Source organism: Beta vulgaris, chromosome 2 (genome assembly GCF_026745355.1).
Source record: "Beta vulgaris subsp. vulgaris cultivar EL10 chromosome 2, EL10.2, whole genome shotgun sequence".
NCBI lineage: Eukaryota > Viridiplantae > Streptophyta > Magnoliopsida > Caryophyllales > Amaranthaceae > Beta > Beta vulgaris.
In genome coordinates this window covers 47,198,899-47,215,080 of record NC_079203.1, presented here as the reverse complement: position 1 = coordinate 47,215,080, position 16,182 = coordinate 47,198,899, and the positions used below count along the sequence as shown (strand labels likewise).

The 16,182-nt window shown below is 36.4% G+C and overlaps 2 protein-coding genes across 2 annotated transcripts; one reads left to right on the top strand and one right to left on the bottom strand.

Moving 5' to 3' along the window:
• Nucleotides 1-427: 427 nt before the first annotated feature.
• Nucleotides 428-5,400, bottom strand: LOC104883232 (stromal cell-derived factor 2-like protein). The gene is made up of 6 exons (XM_010667716.4): nt 5,105-5,400; nt 4,815-4,955; nt 3,922-4,062; nt 1,930-1,979; nt 1,700-1,820; nt 428-806 (listed from the first exon to the last, which is right to left on the bottom strand). The coding sequence occupies exons 1-6, from the start codon at nt 5,204-5,206 to the stop codon at nt 714-716; spliced, it is 648 nt and encodes a 215-aa protein (XP_010666018.1). The 5' UTR covers nt 5,207-5,400; the 3' UTR covers nt 428-713.
• A 3,197-nt stretch (nt 5,401-8,597) lies between these two features.
• Nucleotides 8,598-14,469, top strand: LOC104883240 (NADP-dependent glyceraldehyde-3-phosphate dehydrogenase). The gene is made up of 9 exons (XM_010667725.4): nt 8,598-8,963; nt 9,267-9,460; nt 10,485-10,613; nt 12,105-12,224; nt 12,317-12,453; nt 12,563-12,718; nt 13,210-13,588; nt 13,698-13,814; nt 14,134-14,469. Exons 1-9 carry the CDS (start codon nt 8,819-8,821, stop codon nt 14,245-14,247), a joined length of 1,491 nt encoding a protein of 496 aa, XP_010666027.1. The 5' UTR covers nt 8,598-8,818; the 3' UTR covers nt 14,248-14,469.
• The last annotated feature ends 1,713 nt before the right edge of the window (nt 14,470-16,182 follow it).

The window sequence follows — 16,182 nt, the reverse complement described above, 5'->3', positions numbered from 1 at the left end:
TGGTAAAACACAACAATTCCTTTGTAAGAGCACTTGCACGATATCTAAGTGTTATAAAAGGCAAACGACATATTATTGGTCCGAGTTTGTACAACCTTGACAAAATGTATGTGTGGTTGGTAAAAAATTTCACCCGATTTGTTTCATCATTTGAATTACTCTACTTATTGCGGTCCCAACTTTCTCTCTCCACATTCCTTGGTATTCCCCCACTTTCTCTATGCTGCACTTGTTAAGAAACGGAGGAAGTATTTTTTAAACGGCATCAAGGACACATGACAGGCAGAGTTGGATGACAGGTGAGAGAAACTGGATGCTAAAGCCTTGATGCAAGAGATACAATTCTACAATTTCAAGAGGCTAAAGCATTGGTGAAACCAAGGAGAAAAAGATTCAATAATAGAAAGCATCTGGTCCAGAGCCAATATAAATCAGTGATAATACCAAACAATTATCAATTGTCTCTTATACGATGTGACGTTACAAACAAAAGGAAATTCATAAAAAAATAGAAAAGGGAGTACAAGTTTAAAAAGCTATAAAAATTATGATCAATCATCAGTACACAATGCTTGGTTGTAGAAGCACTTGCTTGAGAATTGACAGTCAAGTTGGGTGCAATTGCAAGCATCAAATATAACATGTGCTTGTTTGAAAAGATTGGTATATGATTGATATGTATGTCTATGCTAATAGTATATTCTGCAATGTTGCTAAGCGTCGTGTTTGGTATCAATCACAGGGAGGTAAACACCCTCAGCTGCAGTCCAAACATTATCACTGTGCTTGTCTAGCACCCCACAAACCTGCTTACGCGATGACACAAAAGAACTTCTGTTGTTAGTGTTTGTGCAATAGCTGAGAGTGATTCTGGGTTTAAGACAGTTTAATCAGTGAGACCGAGGATAAAAGAACAAAAATAATCAGCAACAAGCATGATCTTTGTCGGATATAAAAAAACAGCCTGATTTAGAGTTGAGCGTGGGTATTTGGCTAAATATTAATTAGCTAACTTAAGTCCCACGAATCTATTAGGTCGTCTCGTAATTTCCGTGTGTGCAGCCCTAAACAATTAACAATCATACTTTCTTAATTGATGCAAACTTTCACTTAGATACAAGCACCTTCGGTTCACAAATTTCATGATGAACCACCATATAAAAGCCATGACCCCTCTGCGTTGATTTAAGTTCCAAGAGCATGCTTGGATTAGGTTTAATGTATTGAAGGGTAATTGAAAAAAAAATGAAGAGAATGTAGGTAGACAGAGATGGTGGCATATGGCATGAGGTACTGATTGTGTAAGAATAGGAGGGACTGGTGGATTTGAGGGTAATAATCTAGGGTAATGTATTCCTCCAAATAAGGGTAATAATCATCTTTCCATCCTCCCTCCTAGCACTACCACTACATTATCCCTCCTACCATCACCTGCCTCTAAATTCATTCAGTTTGACTTATCTTCGTTACCCCTGTATGCAAATTTTCCGATCCAAAAAAATGTCGTACATGAAACAATACTCCTGAGAAGTTCTCAGGGATGGCCACTTTCCAGTTCCAGAATATGAGAGGCAACATGCAACAGAAGTACAAAATAGCATTTTAATTCAATACCGAAGGTATTAAATAACTCTTAATAAAGAAGTACAGATATTAAATTGCAAAAATGACAAAAAAAAGGTTATTAACATATCCTCACCTCTTGCTGGCCCATGCCGTAGTACTTCTTGTGGCTATGAAGATAAACACCAGTAACTTCATGCTGAAGCCGAACCCTTTGGTCTTTCCTCCACGTTTTTCTCGTTCCTTCAACTAAAAGTCTGAAGAATATGGTAGTTTCCAATAAATAATAATAGTGTATACTCGGGAAAAGCTTATATTAATGGAGATGAATGAACCAACAGGACATAAATTGTAATTACAACACACCTCCAATGATCACCTTTGTCAGACTCACTCTCTTTCCCAAAGCAGCTAACCTACATGTGGTAAGGCATAGAATTACAATCTCAGCAATTAACTCCACAGAACAAACAATCTTACCATGTAACAGAAGAGAAGTAAACCATGACAATGATCTAGAATGCATCCCACTATAAAAACTTGAAGGTCTACAAGCAGCCTTGCCCCAGTTTACTAAAAGGTTTCTTTCGGTCATGCTGATAGTATTATAGTGGTAGCCCAACAGGTCAAGTTGTGAGCATCACCACTTTCCCAGCATAAGATAATTTTCCGGACAACTCTGTAATGCATACTTCCAGTAACATATACATGACCAGAAAAACACGAACCTGCAAGAACCAGCCAATGAAATCTATTTTAGATGTTATCTGCATGATAGGAATTGTAACCTATAGTCTGGTCGTGGTCTAATCACCCTATACTTTGCGTTGGCCTAGTGTGTTTAAATCTTAGCGCTGCGCTTTGGCCCACAAAAGCGTCCCAAAAGCAACCTTTAGACATACCTTGTTACTATATATGACGTCAATTCTACGCTTTGCCTGATAAATGCCTTTAAGCAAGATTCTAAAATCCTATCACATTTAATTAATTGGGGACTCTGTGCAACCACGAGGGACTGCTCCCAACCACATCCCAACTGCCTTCCAGTGGTGACACTCCATAACCTTGAGCTAAGTGGTAACCTTTACTAGGACATGTTGATGTCTCTACCGCAATCACAGACTGCCTCTCATCTGTGTAAAGGCTTTGTAACCATGAGAATACGTTCGAGCACGAGAATGAGAAAATGAGACTCTTAAGACAAAGCTGAGTTTTGGTTCTATAATGATCCATGAGGACCTCTCATCCTGTCCCTATGTCCATAATAGAGGCCCTTCATCAGTCAAAGTTCTGGCCTCTCTATGCAATCTGATTTTCAATTGTGCAAACTTCTTGGTCGTATTGGGCCCTGTATACAAAGACGAACCAAGGAACTCCGACTCCAGCAGGTGTCCAAGTTTTTCACTTTTAAAATTGGCAGTGCTCAAAACTGTAAGCCACCTTTCACTCAGACATGTTGTTGGGTTCCCAAGTCGCAGCAAGTTAATTCTACCAGCATAGCAGGGTCCAAACAAGTATGAATGCTTTCAGTTCACTCCCGAATGAAAGAAAAAATTTCATACTATCATTCAACTATAAGCCTGGCTAGTGTGAGGCACAATGCTTAGTCAACAACTCTCACAACTTTTTCTCAAAGCAAAGGTGGTTAGGTGGACCCTCTCCCATCCAACAAGTGTCAAGATTCAATAATTATTACTATTGTCTTTTTCAGAACCACAAGCATATGTAGGTGAAAATCGCCTAAACTTATATATAATTTTCAAGCCACCATTGATCTTGACATGAAGAACAAGCAATTTGGTAATAATTTATCTTTGAGGAGCTACCTTAAATGAAATGATACAACAGAGAAACTGATGATCTAGAGATTAACGTGAGCAAGTTCATATCTCTCATCCCTGGGAACATAAAGGAGTCCTGTAGAACTGGAAGTCTAGTTGTCATACAACCAAATGAAAGGGGTTTCAAAAGGCCAACCAATTAAAATGAGCTTTTAACAGTGACAACTGACAAGTGACAACCTATACCATAGCACATATAAAGATGTAAAAGTACCTTAGCCCTTAGGGCTTTCACAAAGTGATGAATATGAGACTACAATCAGTCCACGTCAATATAGATGAAAAAAGGATGCCTCAAGTTGTAATGTCAGCGCAAGGGCCAAAAGAATAGGCCAACTACTAAAACTAAAAACTCAACCAATATGGCAATATATGAAGAATGACAGATGCAATTGATCAAATGTTTAACAAAGTCAATATTCACCATAAAGTACTGCATAGATTTGAAAAGGACGCCGTTGAAGACCAGTAAAGATAGAGATATAGATACTAAATCACAATGTAAACTGAGACCAACCTCTTGATTGCCAGAAAGTGGTGATTCAAAGGTATGGCTGTGCAGCCACTTTCGGGTTGTCATATGCTGCAGCCTGATAATAGTGTTACTTACAATTGCGTCGCCTTGTTTAGCAGATGCTCCCACCTCTGGCCTAACAACCTCCAATGTAATATCAATAATCAATACACAATAATACCACCATACAATATCAATATCATCATTATTATAGTCTATAACCAATCCCTCTACAGAAGCTCCTAGCTTGGCCAGGAAGGAGGGTCAAATGTATGCAGGGGAGACACCACTACCCCTGTGACAGCAGAACATGCTATTACATTGTTACTTAGTGCACCATTTTATCTATAACCAATACCAATCACACAGAATTATCAGTTATACAAACATAAAACTGCAAATATAGGTAAATGTAGAAATGATGCTCCCTGGTGCATGTCAATATGTCATAATCTCTTGCAGTTCATTTTTATTCTACATAACCGCATTTTACTACACAGATTTGTTGCACTTGTATCCTCAACATAAAACATATTTCCCACATATTGAAACAATCTCTCAATTCAAGCGACGGTTTCATTAAATATCTTACAACTAGAATCCCAATTTTCAAATCCAGCTCCTCCACCACCACGAATCGCAGTACTAAAACCCTTATAGATGCGTAATTAATCCCACATTCTTCTCATCAATCAATACAAGTACGTCCCAACTTGGAGAATCAAACCACAAACTGACAAAAGTGTTTAAGAAATGTGACAACTTTTTCCATATATATCCCAACAACAAAAATACATGTCATTTCTCCTAATTCCAAATGAAGTACAAAATTGCAAACTCAAAAAACCAAATGCAAATAAAACATGTAAAAGAAGAGAGAGAAAGAGAGATTATACCCAATAACTATTGGCGTCATCTCCAGTAGGAAAACCAGTAACAGATTGTTGTCCACTACCAGAACCATAAGGCAACTCATGAGAATGCAATCTAAACTTGGTTTTCTCATGCATCAACTTCACAACAGATCCATATGTAATCTAAACACACAACATTAAACCCACCATTAAAATGAAGAAATCAACAGTTTCAAGAATTGAAAACTCGTGAAAACTAATATTATATCATTACGTTCAAAATGGGTTATCAAATACTAGTATCAAATTAAATCAAGAGCCATTAATCATACCTTGACATCCTCTGAAGCAGCAGAAGCGGTGAAAGGAAATGAATGTGAATGTGGGTTCAATGAGAGGAAGAGAAAGAGGGTAAATAGAGGAGAGAGAGACATGACTGTAGTGAGAATTTCGTGTCCCAGATGGTGAATGCCTTGATCAAATTACTGCCTTCGTTTAATGTCACAAACTCACAAGTTACAAGGCGTACGTACTACGTACACAATACTCAATAACTCAATGACGGATCTAATATTCCTCATACCTAAAATTCTTTTTCTTACCTCACTAAAAAAAAAAAAAAAAAATTTGAAATACTTGCTCAAGTCTATATTCATCATAATTCATATTAAGGACCCTTTGGTTTAATGGTATGACTTCCAATTTCTTATATGAAAGACCATGGTTTAAATCTTGGTGGAAGCAAATATTCGATATATGTTGGGAGGAGGCGGACGGTTGGGGCTTGTTGGGCCTCTGGGTGAGTGGTCATGTATGATAGCAGCCTAGAGGTGATGTTCATATAGAGGTTTGAAATGAGCAATGAGCAAAAACATTGCCTTAGGTATATCATGCTCATGATACACCCGTGTGTATGATAAAAATTCCCGCGGAGATATCCAACACCACGAAAGTAGCCAAAACACCACTAAATCACTAATTATGGATTTGGGTGTAATGCGTATCATAAATGACGTTGGTTGTCCATTTTCTCGTTAGACAATGAATCCTCATTAATTTGTTGTAACTTTTCAAGATTGGTAAGTGTAAGCATGACTAATTTTAAGTTTATTATGCCCCTTATAGCATATGACTTTTATATTCATTAAACCAAAAACTGAAAATTAATAGTGATATCGAACATAATATCTCATGACAATATTAAGAAGTCTCCAATATCAAAATGAAATTTTCAAATTTTATAAATTCAAGTAAGATTAGATGACCTCGTAAGTTGCATTTGTAATTAGATAAACTAATTTTACACATTATTATGTGTGATATCAAATGATAATTTTGGAACACATAGGTTCATAGATGAAACTCTACAATCCCCCCTATCAAACTTCTAAACTCTTGCCGCCCGTTTGGTAGTCGTTAATAAATTGTGGGAATGAAAATGAATTTTAAGTATAGTTTTATTAGGGAAGCACCCTTAAAATCTCCATGAGGAGGCATTTTTTTCTCCATGGGGAGACATTTCACCCCTAAACTTGTGTTTTTGTCTCCAAATGGAAGCAATTTTCATTACCACTCATTACCACCTACAAGGTGGTATTGGATGGGAATGAAAATTCAAGAAGGAAAGTGGACACTTTAGGATAAATTAGCATTACCATGGGAATGAACAATGATATTTTTCACAAATTTACACACAAATTCATTTCCATTACCACCATTTATAACCAACTACCAAACAGACAGTGGGAGTACGAGAGTCAAAATTACATCATCAATATAGCATAAGAAGCGTTGAAATTGTGACCTACTTTTTTTCACAATATCTTTTGGGGTTGTTTGGCAATCGGTTGTTGGCTGTTGGCTGGTTTAGTTGGCTTGTTTGACTGGCTGGAAGCATTGGCTGTATGTATTGGATTTTTAAGTTGGCTGTTTAAGCCAGCTGTTTGCAAAAGTATTTGGCAAAATTAAGTGTGGTTGTTGGCTGTTTATTAGAGAGTTTGTGGGCCAACAAGCCAAAAGCCAATCCAAAAAGCTGCTCCAGGCAACTTTATCATTTTGGCTTAAAAGCCAGCTTTTCAGCCAACTAAAAAGCCAATAACCAAACACTTTTTTTGGCTGTTTGACCAAATTGAAAAGCCAAAAGCCAATGAAAAATATGTAACCAAATTCTAACAACTATTAAATTGTTTTATTCTATTGAATTTTTAAGTAAAAACGTCACAAAAGAAAATATATAAGCAATACAATAATTATTATTACTCGGTTACTCCCTCCATTCCAAAAAGATCTAAACACTTGTTGGGACACATAATTTAAGGTGATATTTTGTAGTGTGATTATCAAATGTTATTTTATTTAAAAAGTACATGTGATAAGAGTTGGTGGATATTTTATATTAGAGGAGAGAGAAGGTTGAGTAACTTTTTATTGATAAAAAGTAGAGAGTTTTGAATAGATAACTAGTTATTAGGCCCAGACTATGCCCCGGGTAAGAAAGAAATTTATTTATTAATATAATACTTTATTATAATAACACTAAATACAACTTAGTCTAGCGGTTAAGACTTTAGTATATGTACTTGAGGTCTTGGGATCAAACCCCTATACTATGCAATTTCTACTTTTTTTATAGTACATGAACTAAAACTCCCTAGGGAGAGCGCCACGTGGCACAGTTTCTTGTTTATGCACGCCTTTTAATATATTTGTATAGATATTGGATGAAAAAAGGAAGTAAATGCTTCGGGACCGCTTTTTTGATATTGCAATATTCCAACTATAATCAATTTTCAATGACTCAACATCTTTTATATTTGATAATGTGAAGAACTAGAATTGGACCTTCATCTTGATATTCTTGATTTCCAACCAATAAATACGATTTCCTATGTCTTCAGAACTCCATGGTTCGGGAACTAGAGATATAAGTAATAACACAAACAAAGAAACCAAACTAATAATTGGATGAATCTCAACTTGATACTGCCTCTATTTCAATATACTTGACACACTCCGGCTGTCCGGCAGACACGTTTGACAAAACATAACTTTAACTATTAATATCTTTGATTTCCTAAATGTAAAAATTATAAAAAGATATATCAAGACGAATCTAACAAGATCCCACATGACTATGTTTTTCCGTACGTAGAAATCACAAAACACGGTCAAAGAAGAGTGTGTAAATAGCGCAAAAGTCAAACCATATTATTTATTTAAAAACAAAAGTATTATTTTAGATTATCTTTTATATATGGGTTAGAGGTGATCAAGATTAGCCCGGCCCGACTCAAAATTGGGAGGGTTTTTGGCACGATTATTCGGCCCGCGATCGAGCCAGTCACGACTTGATTTTTTGTATAAAAATTTCAAACACGGGCAATCTAGATTTGAAAAAATAGAATAAATTTAGACCTCGCACGAAAAGCCCACTAGACCTGGCCCAAAATACCAGACTTTGACGTGGTTTTTTTTGTCACGACCCGGTCCGGCCCAAAGTTTTGGTCCGAAACATGCTTTTTTTTCAAAGTCCAATCCAACCCGGCCCATAATGACTTTCAATATCGATTCTTATTATTGTAGGTGCCATATGACAGACAGTCTATCAACGATAATTTCCTTGTTTCTTTAAAAGAAACGTGAGCATTACTCGAGCAAAGCAAGCTCCACATAGTACTACAAACAAGTCAAAATAGTGGATGTTAGAGAGACAAGAAGTTTTGTAACACTTGGCACATTGAGCGCCATCTAAGATCTAACACATCACTCCGACCCCACACAGACACAGTCACACACACACAACCAAGATGTGATCATTTTAAAAGCTTTCTTCCTTCCAACTTGTAAAACCTCGGCCACCCATCAGTAATCAGCCCACAGCACCACACCAATTTCTTTCTTCCATAGCACACAGCACTACAGTAGCTCACATTAATTCACCCAACTCATCTAAGCATCTAGCCATTGTTTTGGATCCTTTTATAATTCCAACCATTTTAGGGAGAAAAAAAGTGTAAAGAACAAATTTTTATTTTTTTGAGTTTGCTATGGCAGGAAATGGATTATTTGCTGATATAATTGATGGAGAAGTGTTTAAGTATTATGCTGATGGTGAATGGAAGATTTCATCTTCTGGTAAATCAGTTTCTATTATTAACCCTACTACTAGGAAGACCCAATATAAAGTTCAAGGTAAATTTTTTTTTTAGCAATTCTATGTTTAAATATTGTATAATTCAGTTAATTTTGGGAGTAAGGCTTTCTTGTTGTAGTAGTAGTAGTAGTAGTAATTCACTAATATTATGTTGTTTTTGGAGTTGATTAACTATTTAATGAAGTGTGTTCTGGATTACCCACTTTTTCTTTTTTTGGTGGGAAATCTCCTTCTTAAATGGGTTTGGCTGATTTTCTTCATAATTTGATTGATTTGTATAATTTGTGAAGTTTATAGTATATAAACTTCTCTGAAATTGGTTGTTTTTTTTTACTACATAGCATGCACACAAGAAGAGGTAAATAAAGTGATGGAAGCATCAAAAGTGGCACAGAAGTTATGGGCAAAGACACCACTTTGGAAGAGAGCAGAGTTACTGCACAAAGCAGCTGCCATTTTGAAAGAACATAAACTCCCCATTGCTGAATGCTTGGTTAAAGAGATTGCCAAGCCTGCTAAGGATGCTGTCACTGAAGTATTAATTTCTTTCATTTGTTTAATTAACATTTTTTTTATTTTTCCTTATAATTAGTAGTATATGTTATGGGATAATTTTTTATTTTATATCTTTTGCTGGTGGAGTTTCAGGGGGCTGTCTTTAGTGGTTTTAGACTTTCTTTGTTTGTCACATAGATGTCTACTTAATAACTACTCCAGTATTAAAGTTTATGAGACTATACCAAGTAAGTGTTGGCCCAGTGGTGATGGGGACTGATTTTGGTAGGACGGACCCGTGTTCGAATCCCCGCAACACCCTTGGAAGAGGAATGGAACCTAACCACCCCGAACTTGGCCTCGATCCGGATGTAGCCCGAAGGGTGAACCGGGTGCAAACACCAAAAAAAAAAAAAAGTTTATGAGACTATAATGAGAGGGATTGTTTCAAAAAAAAAAAAAGGGCAATTATGAGGGTTTATTCTATGGCATATTTGCAAGTCATTGTCTTCTTTTCTATAGAAATCTGCCCTTTGATGACATTATGTCTTGGTTTGATTTGAGGGTTGGGGTTATGATAATTGATTTTGGATTTGTAAACTATGGATAGTGATTCCATGAGGAGACGAAGTGGTCATGCTAACTTTTGATTATCATGTAGAATTTTTAGCAGAAGTGTCATTATCCAAACAAATCCTTGACTAGTCTAGAATTGGAAAAATTTGACCTTTTCGGATGATTGAATATAAAAAGTTTCTACGAGATTCAGCATTAGGATATGTTTCAGAATGTGTGTCCTAACTCTGAAGTCTTTGCTGAAAATGTTTTTTTGATTTTCCCCTGCTTTTGAGTTTACAGAATCTGTGTAAAATTAGGTGGGATCTTCTTAGAATGAGGTGGGTAATGGGTTACTGATTAGGAAAAAACTAGTGTTAAAAGTTTTTTTTTTTTGGATGTGGTGTACAGATATTCTTCTACATTGTAGACCAATATTTGTTTAATTTGGTATGAAACTCCGGTTTCAACTTTTAATATATTTCTGTTTTAATTTGCTCGGCCAACAGGTTGTCAGGTCTGGAGATTTGGTGTCTTATTGCGCCGAAGAAGGGGTGAGAATTCTAGGTGAAGGGAAGTTCCTGGTTTCTGACAGTTTCCCCGGAAATGAGAGGACCAAGTATTGTTTAACATCCAAGGTTAAACATTTCTCTATGCATCACATGCTACTCACACTTTCATATCTTTATTATTTATGTGTGTTGTTCTTTATCGCTTCCAAGTGCTGGTTAACTTTCAAGTGTTTTGTTGAATGTTAAACCTAATTTTGTGTATCACGTCATTGGCTACTAAAATTCTAAAAAAATTATACAGCATATTCTTTTGCATATTTGTTCACCGTCTGCTCTTATTTAGTTTTTATTTATTGATATTTGTTGTTCATTTATAAAATTTGCATATATTGGATAGTGAATATGCTTAATTATCATTAAAAGTCAAAAATCTAGATTGGCTTACGTATTACCCTGTGGGGTTCATTTGATTAGGAGCACGATCCTATCGTTTTGCAGACCTGTTTTGTTTCAAGTTGTTTGTCAATTAGTATTGTATAGGTTTACATCATACGCTTCCTACATATACGGAAACGGATAGATCCAATATACATGTCTTTCATGGTAGGTGAAAGACTTTACTAGCCACTGGCTAATGGTCCCCTTGTAAGATGTGGATACCTTGCACCTATATGGATAGGCCATGGTGAACCACTAGAGTGCAGAATTGAGAGGGACAATTGATATTGTAAACCAACCTTTTGAAATTTGTGAAGCATGTCACTCTGTGACCCACCTTACACCTACATATAATTTGTTAATTAAGAATACAACTAAAAGAGCAGATGCAGAGTTACATCAGAATTAATTGTTTCTTCAATGTATATGAGTTGGGTCGATTCCATATGAACATTGGAACTGATAAATTGATTTAATCCCTCTATCCTCGGTATTTCGGTTGTGGATACATTTTCTGCTTGTCCATCTGGTAATAAAGATGAAAATCTTCTCCCTGGCTCATACTTATGGATGTGGATAAAGTATTTACTACTGCAACCATTATTACATGGCTTAAGACCATTTAATGATAGAGATCACGATTTAAAAAAGGGGTGAATTCTAAGAAATAGAATTGGAAGAGGAGAACTAGAAGAAGCTAACTTATGGTGATGACAATAACATAAAGTAACTGATTTAATAACATCAACTATTCAACTGCTTTCTTTGCCTATTATTACTGTGTATCAATTTGTGATTTGGTTATGCTCAATTTTCTTAAGAGAATATGAGCTGCTAGAATGATGCAAAACACCACAAAACCGTTTTACCTGCTCCATAAATTTCTCATCCTTAAGTCTGGTAAACTGGTGCATATATATTTCTCTTAAGCTGAAGCCTTTCCAGTTTATATATTCGAGCAAGAAGTAATGTGTCAACTTACTTCCCAAAACAAGCTTCGTTGACCTTCATTAACTTCTGTTGCTTGATAACTAATCTCTGTGTGTGTGTGTTTGTCTATATACAGATAGATAAAATACATTGATGAATAGATAGATATAATTATGTTTGTTTCATTAACTATTTTCCCAATTATACAGAGTTTTTTTTAAAACTGTCTTATCTTTTACCCATTTGCAGATTCCTCTGGGGGTTGTTTTAGCGATCCCACCCTTTAACTATCCCGTCAACCTTGCTGTCTCAAAGATTGCGCCTGCACTTATTGCTGGAAACTCCCTTGTGCTAAAGCCTCCAACACAGGTACTGATCCTACAGAAAGTTGCAAGTTTTGATTTTTTTTGGCGAAAATTCAAAGACAATGTTTAACAATGAGAGGGTTGCTCGTATGATAGGGTGCTGTGTCTGCACTCCACATGATTCATTGCTTCCATTTGGCTGGTTTTCCCAAAGGACTTATTAGCTGTATCACTGGCAAGGGCTCTGAAATTGGTGATTTCCTAACATTGCACCCAGGGGTAAATTGCATAAGGTAATGGCATATTCTCTTGGTTAGAATCAAAACTTCCATTAGCCAGGAAAAATGTACTGTTTTGTTGGGGGATATATTCTGAACTAGCAGAACTGACTTTTGACTTCAGCTTCACTGGAGGAGACACTGGAATTGCGATCTCAAAGAAGGCTGGAATGATCCCTCTTCAGATGGAACTCGGTGGAAAAGATGCTTGCATTGTTCTTGAAGATGCTGATTTGGATCTTGTCGCTGCGAATATTGTGAAAGGAGGTTTTTCTTACAGGTTATCATCTGTTTCAAGTTCCAAGCTTACTGTTTTACCCTAGTCTAACGCAGTTAAACTTCTCCGGACTCATTAGTAGACAGTAATAAACGGTGTTAATAATATAAAATTGTAAAGGAAGTCCCATCTCAATGACCATGATAATGCTTGTCCATTCATATATGCCCCTTTCTTCTTAAATTTAGATTACCACCTTAGTGGTGCTGTCAACTGGTATTGGAAATTTGTGTGTATGGGGTAAAGTTCCATTATCATCAACCTTAGACCTTCTTTACTAAATTATATTATATAAATTCATTGTCATTACCGCCATTTATTATCAGCTACCAAATAGGCCATTGAAGTAATATCTACTTCCAGAGTCTAGACAAACTGTCACACTCCATTAGTGATATTCACCCATTGACATCACCTTGGATCTCAATTAACGTTGTTCTTCTTTATTTTGAGCTTAATGTACACATATTCATCACTTTCTTTCTTAATTTCAGTGGCCAAAGATGCACAGCTGTTAAAGTCGTGCTAGTAATGGAATCAGTAGCTGATACTCTTGTTGAGAAAGTCAAAACTAAAGTTGCTAAACTCACTGTTGGCCCTCCTGAAGAAGACTGTGATATAACTCCAGTCGTCACAGAGTCATCTGCAAACTTTATTGAAGGATTAGTCAAGGATGCTAAGGAGAAGGGAGCAACTTTTTGCCAAGAGTATAAAAGGGAAGGCAATCTCATTTGGCCGTTGTTGTTGGATAATGTTCAACCTGACATGAGGATTGCATGGGAGGAGCCTTTCGGGCCTGTTTTGCCAGTTATTAGAATTAATTCTGTTGAAGAAGGGATCCACCATTGTAATGCTAGCAACTTTGGACTCCAGGTTTGCTATTATATCATTGGTTTATAAACTTCTGAAATAAGAGTATTTTACTTGGGTGGTCTGGAAAATGCTTCTCTAATTCTGTACTGACATAATGCCTGTGATGTAGGGATGTGTTTTTACAAAAGACATAAACAAGGCAATTTTGATCAGTGATGCAATGGAGACAGGAACAGTCCAGATCAATTCCGCACCTGCTCGTGGACCAGATCACTTCCCCTTCCAGGTGAGCTTTTAGAAACATGTCAATTGTCGAAACTGAATATTAGCCTACTCCAGTTTCAAAGTTCATCAACGTTCATCATATAATATTCAGACATTAGCAGGTGTGTCCGTGTGGGTCATGATTTATACCCCCTCCGGCCCAAAATGAATTACTCGCTGGCTTCTTATATAATATCATCATTAATAGATGCCAATTTGTTAGATTTGTATCAACATTGGAGAGTCTGTTTCTACCAACGTACTACATAATGCATACATTTGAAATTTGCCTTCTAATTGATCTTTCCCCTGACAAATTTTCATAATTATGCTGAATGCAGGGAATAAAGGACAGTGGAATTGGATCCCAGGGAATAACCAACAGTATTAATATGATGACGAAAACTAAAAGTACGGTAATCAATTTGCCTACAGCAACCTACACAATGGGTTGATGTGCCCAAACTGCGTGAACATTATGTAATGAATAAATCATATCCCAGTCTCCTAGATCCTTAATTCGCAGCTGTGTATTAGGCTTCTACAACCATTAGCAGTGAGTTCAGCTTTGGAGTTTGAATGTCAAATGGTGTAATATGTTACTCCTTGTTCTTTTAGTAGGCCAATAAAGGTAACATCCCTAAGAAATTTAAATCCATGTTTCTTTTTGAGCTCAATCATTAATTGAATAATAATAAATGAAGAATTAATAAAAAAATCGAAATTTAATAATAGATTGGAAAAATCCAATTTCTTTTCCGGGATGAATAAAAAGGCATTTCTTGATTTCCATTTTGGAACCTCGTCAAAGAAAGGGTGGTATATTCAATTGGTTAGATTGGAATAGAAAGATGCACTCCCATGCGATTTTGGTAAAAAAATATTAAAATATTAAAAAGACGATGATATATTCTCTTTGTTTCTTTTTAGTGTACTCACTTCATTTTAGGAGAGAACTAAGAAAGCAATACAAGAGTATGAGAGAGAAACTGATAAGATGGATAGAGAAATTGAAAAGTGAAAGTAATAAATCAAAAAGTGGGTTAAAATATTAAAAAGTGGGTAACATGGGTGGAAAAAGAAGAGAAAGTAGATATGACATGTTATCAAGATTAGAAAAAGTAATAATGTGTAGATTAAAAAGAAACAAATCAAAAAGAAAACTGTGTAGATTAAAAAGAAAAAGGAAAAGTATACACCGGCTATCCTCGTATTTTTTCTTCTTATTTTTAGTTTTAATCTCTTATTTTCAGTTGCTTGTACTCTTTAAGCTGATTTTTGGTTGAATAGCAGATCATAGGATGGACAATTTTACCGATAAAGTTGCATCATTGATAAAAAGGCAAAATTGACCGTAACACTACCAGTTATGGCGCGGGTGCACCCAATGCCACCAACTTTAACTAATAGTCAAAACACCACAAATTGTTGGCCTTGATGCACCAAGTGTTATAAATGACGTCAAAACTAACTTTTTCCGATACATGTTCACTTGACTAAGGCTTTTAAGGAAAAAATAGGATAAATGAAAGAAAAAAAGGGGGAAATCAAAAAGAAAATTATTACGGATTCCACGTTGCCGGCAAGAAAAGTGAGTCATGGCGTCATTTACAACACTCGTTGCACCCAATCCAACAGTTTGTGGTATGGCTACTAGTCAAAGTTGGTGCCGGTAGGTAAACCTACGCCATAGTTTGTGGTGTTGTTTGCAACTTTTTAGTAATATATTAAGATGGCACTGGGTTGGGGTGGCTCGAAGTATGGCATGTTGTGGGCTCTGTGAGTGCTAAGCCATTGGCTCGTGCTTGGGTTGCATTTGTTCTGTCGAGATCTGAGTTGCATTTATGGATGGGAATCACAAATTCGGCACAAACAAAACAACATAGTGAAATCCAGACAATTAAGCCTGGGCACCAAGGCACAACATGACTCAACCATCCACCCCGTCTTTCCATCTTTTAAGCTAATATAATCTTTACGCTTAAGGTATGCTTGCTGAAAATTTCATGTGTGGAACCCTTAATCGCGACACGGTACTAATCTAGATTCATTATTTAATAAATTATATTTTCGATGTTCCAGCGTTCACTAGGAAAAGAGCTATATTAAACTTTATATTCTTTGTCTAGTAGATGAGCTTTTGTTTGACTAATTATCCTCTCTTTCTCTTAGAATTCCCCCCCCCCCCCCCCCTTTCATTTTCGCTTATTGAACTTGCTTTCACGGTTTCACCGAATCTTCCACGCTTGTGAGTTGTGACCACTAGGTTCTCACTCAGTGTGCCCAAACGCCGATCGATGCAAGATTCACGCTCTTATTCCAATCCACATTAGGCTTGCATCCTCATCGTCAGGAAGACGAGTGCATTACACGTCCAAGTTTCAAAACGT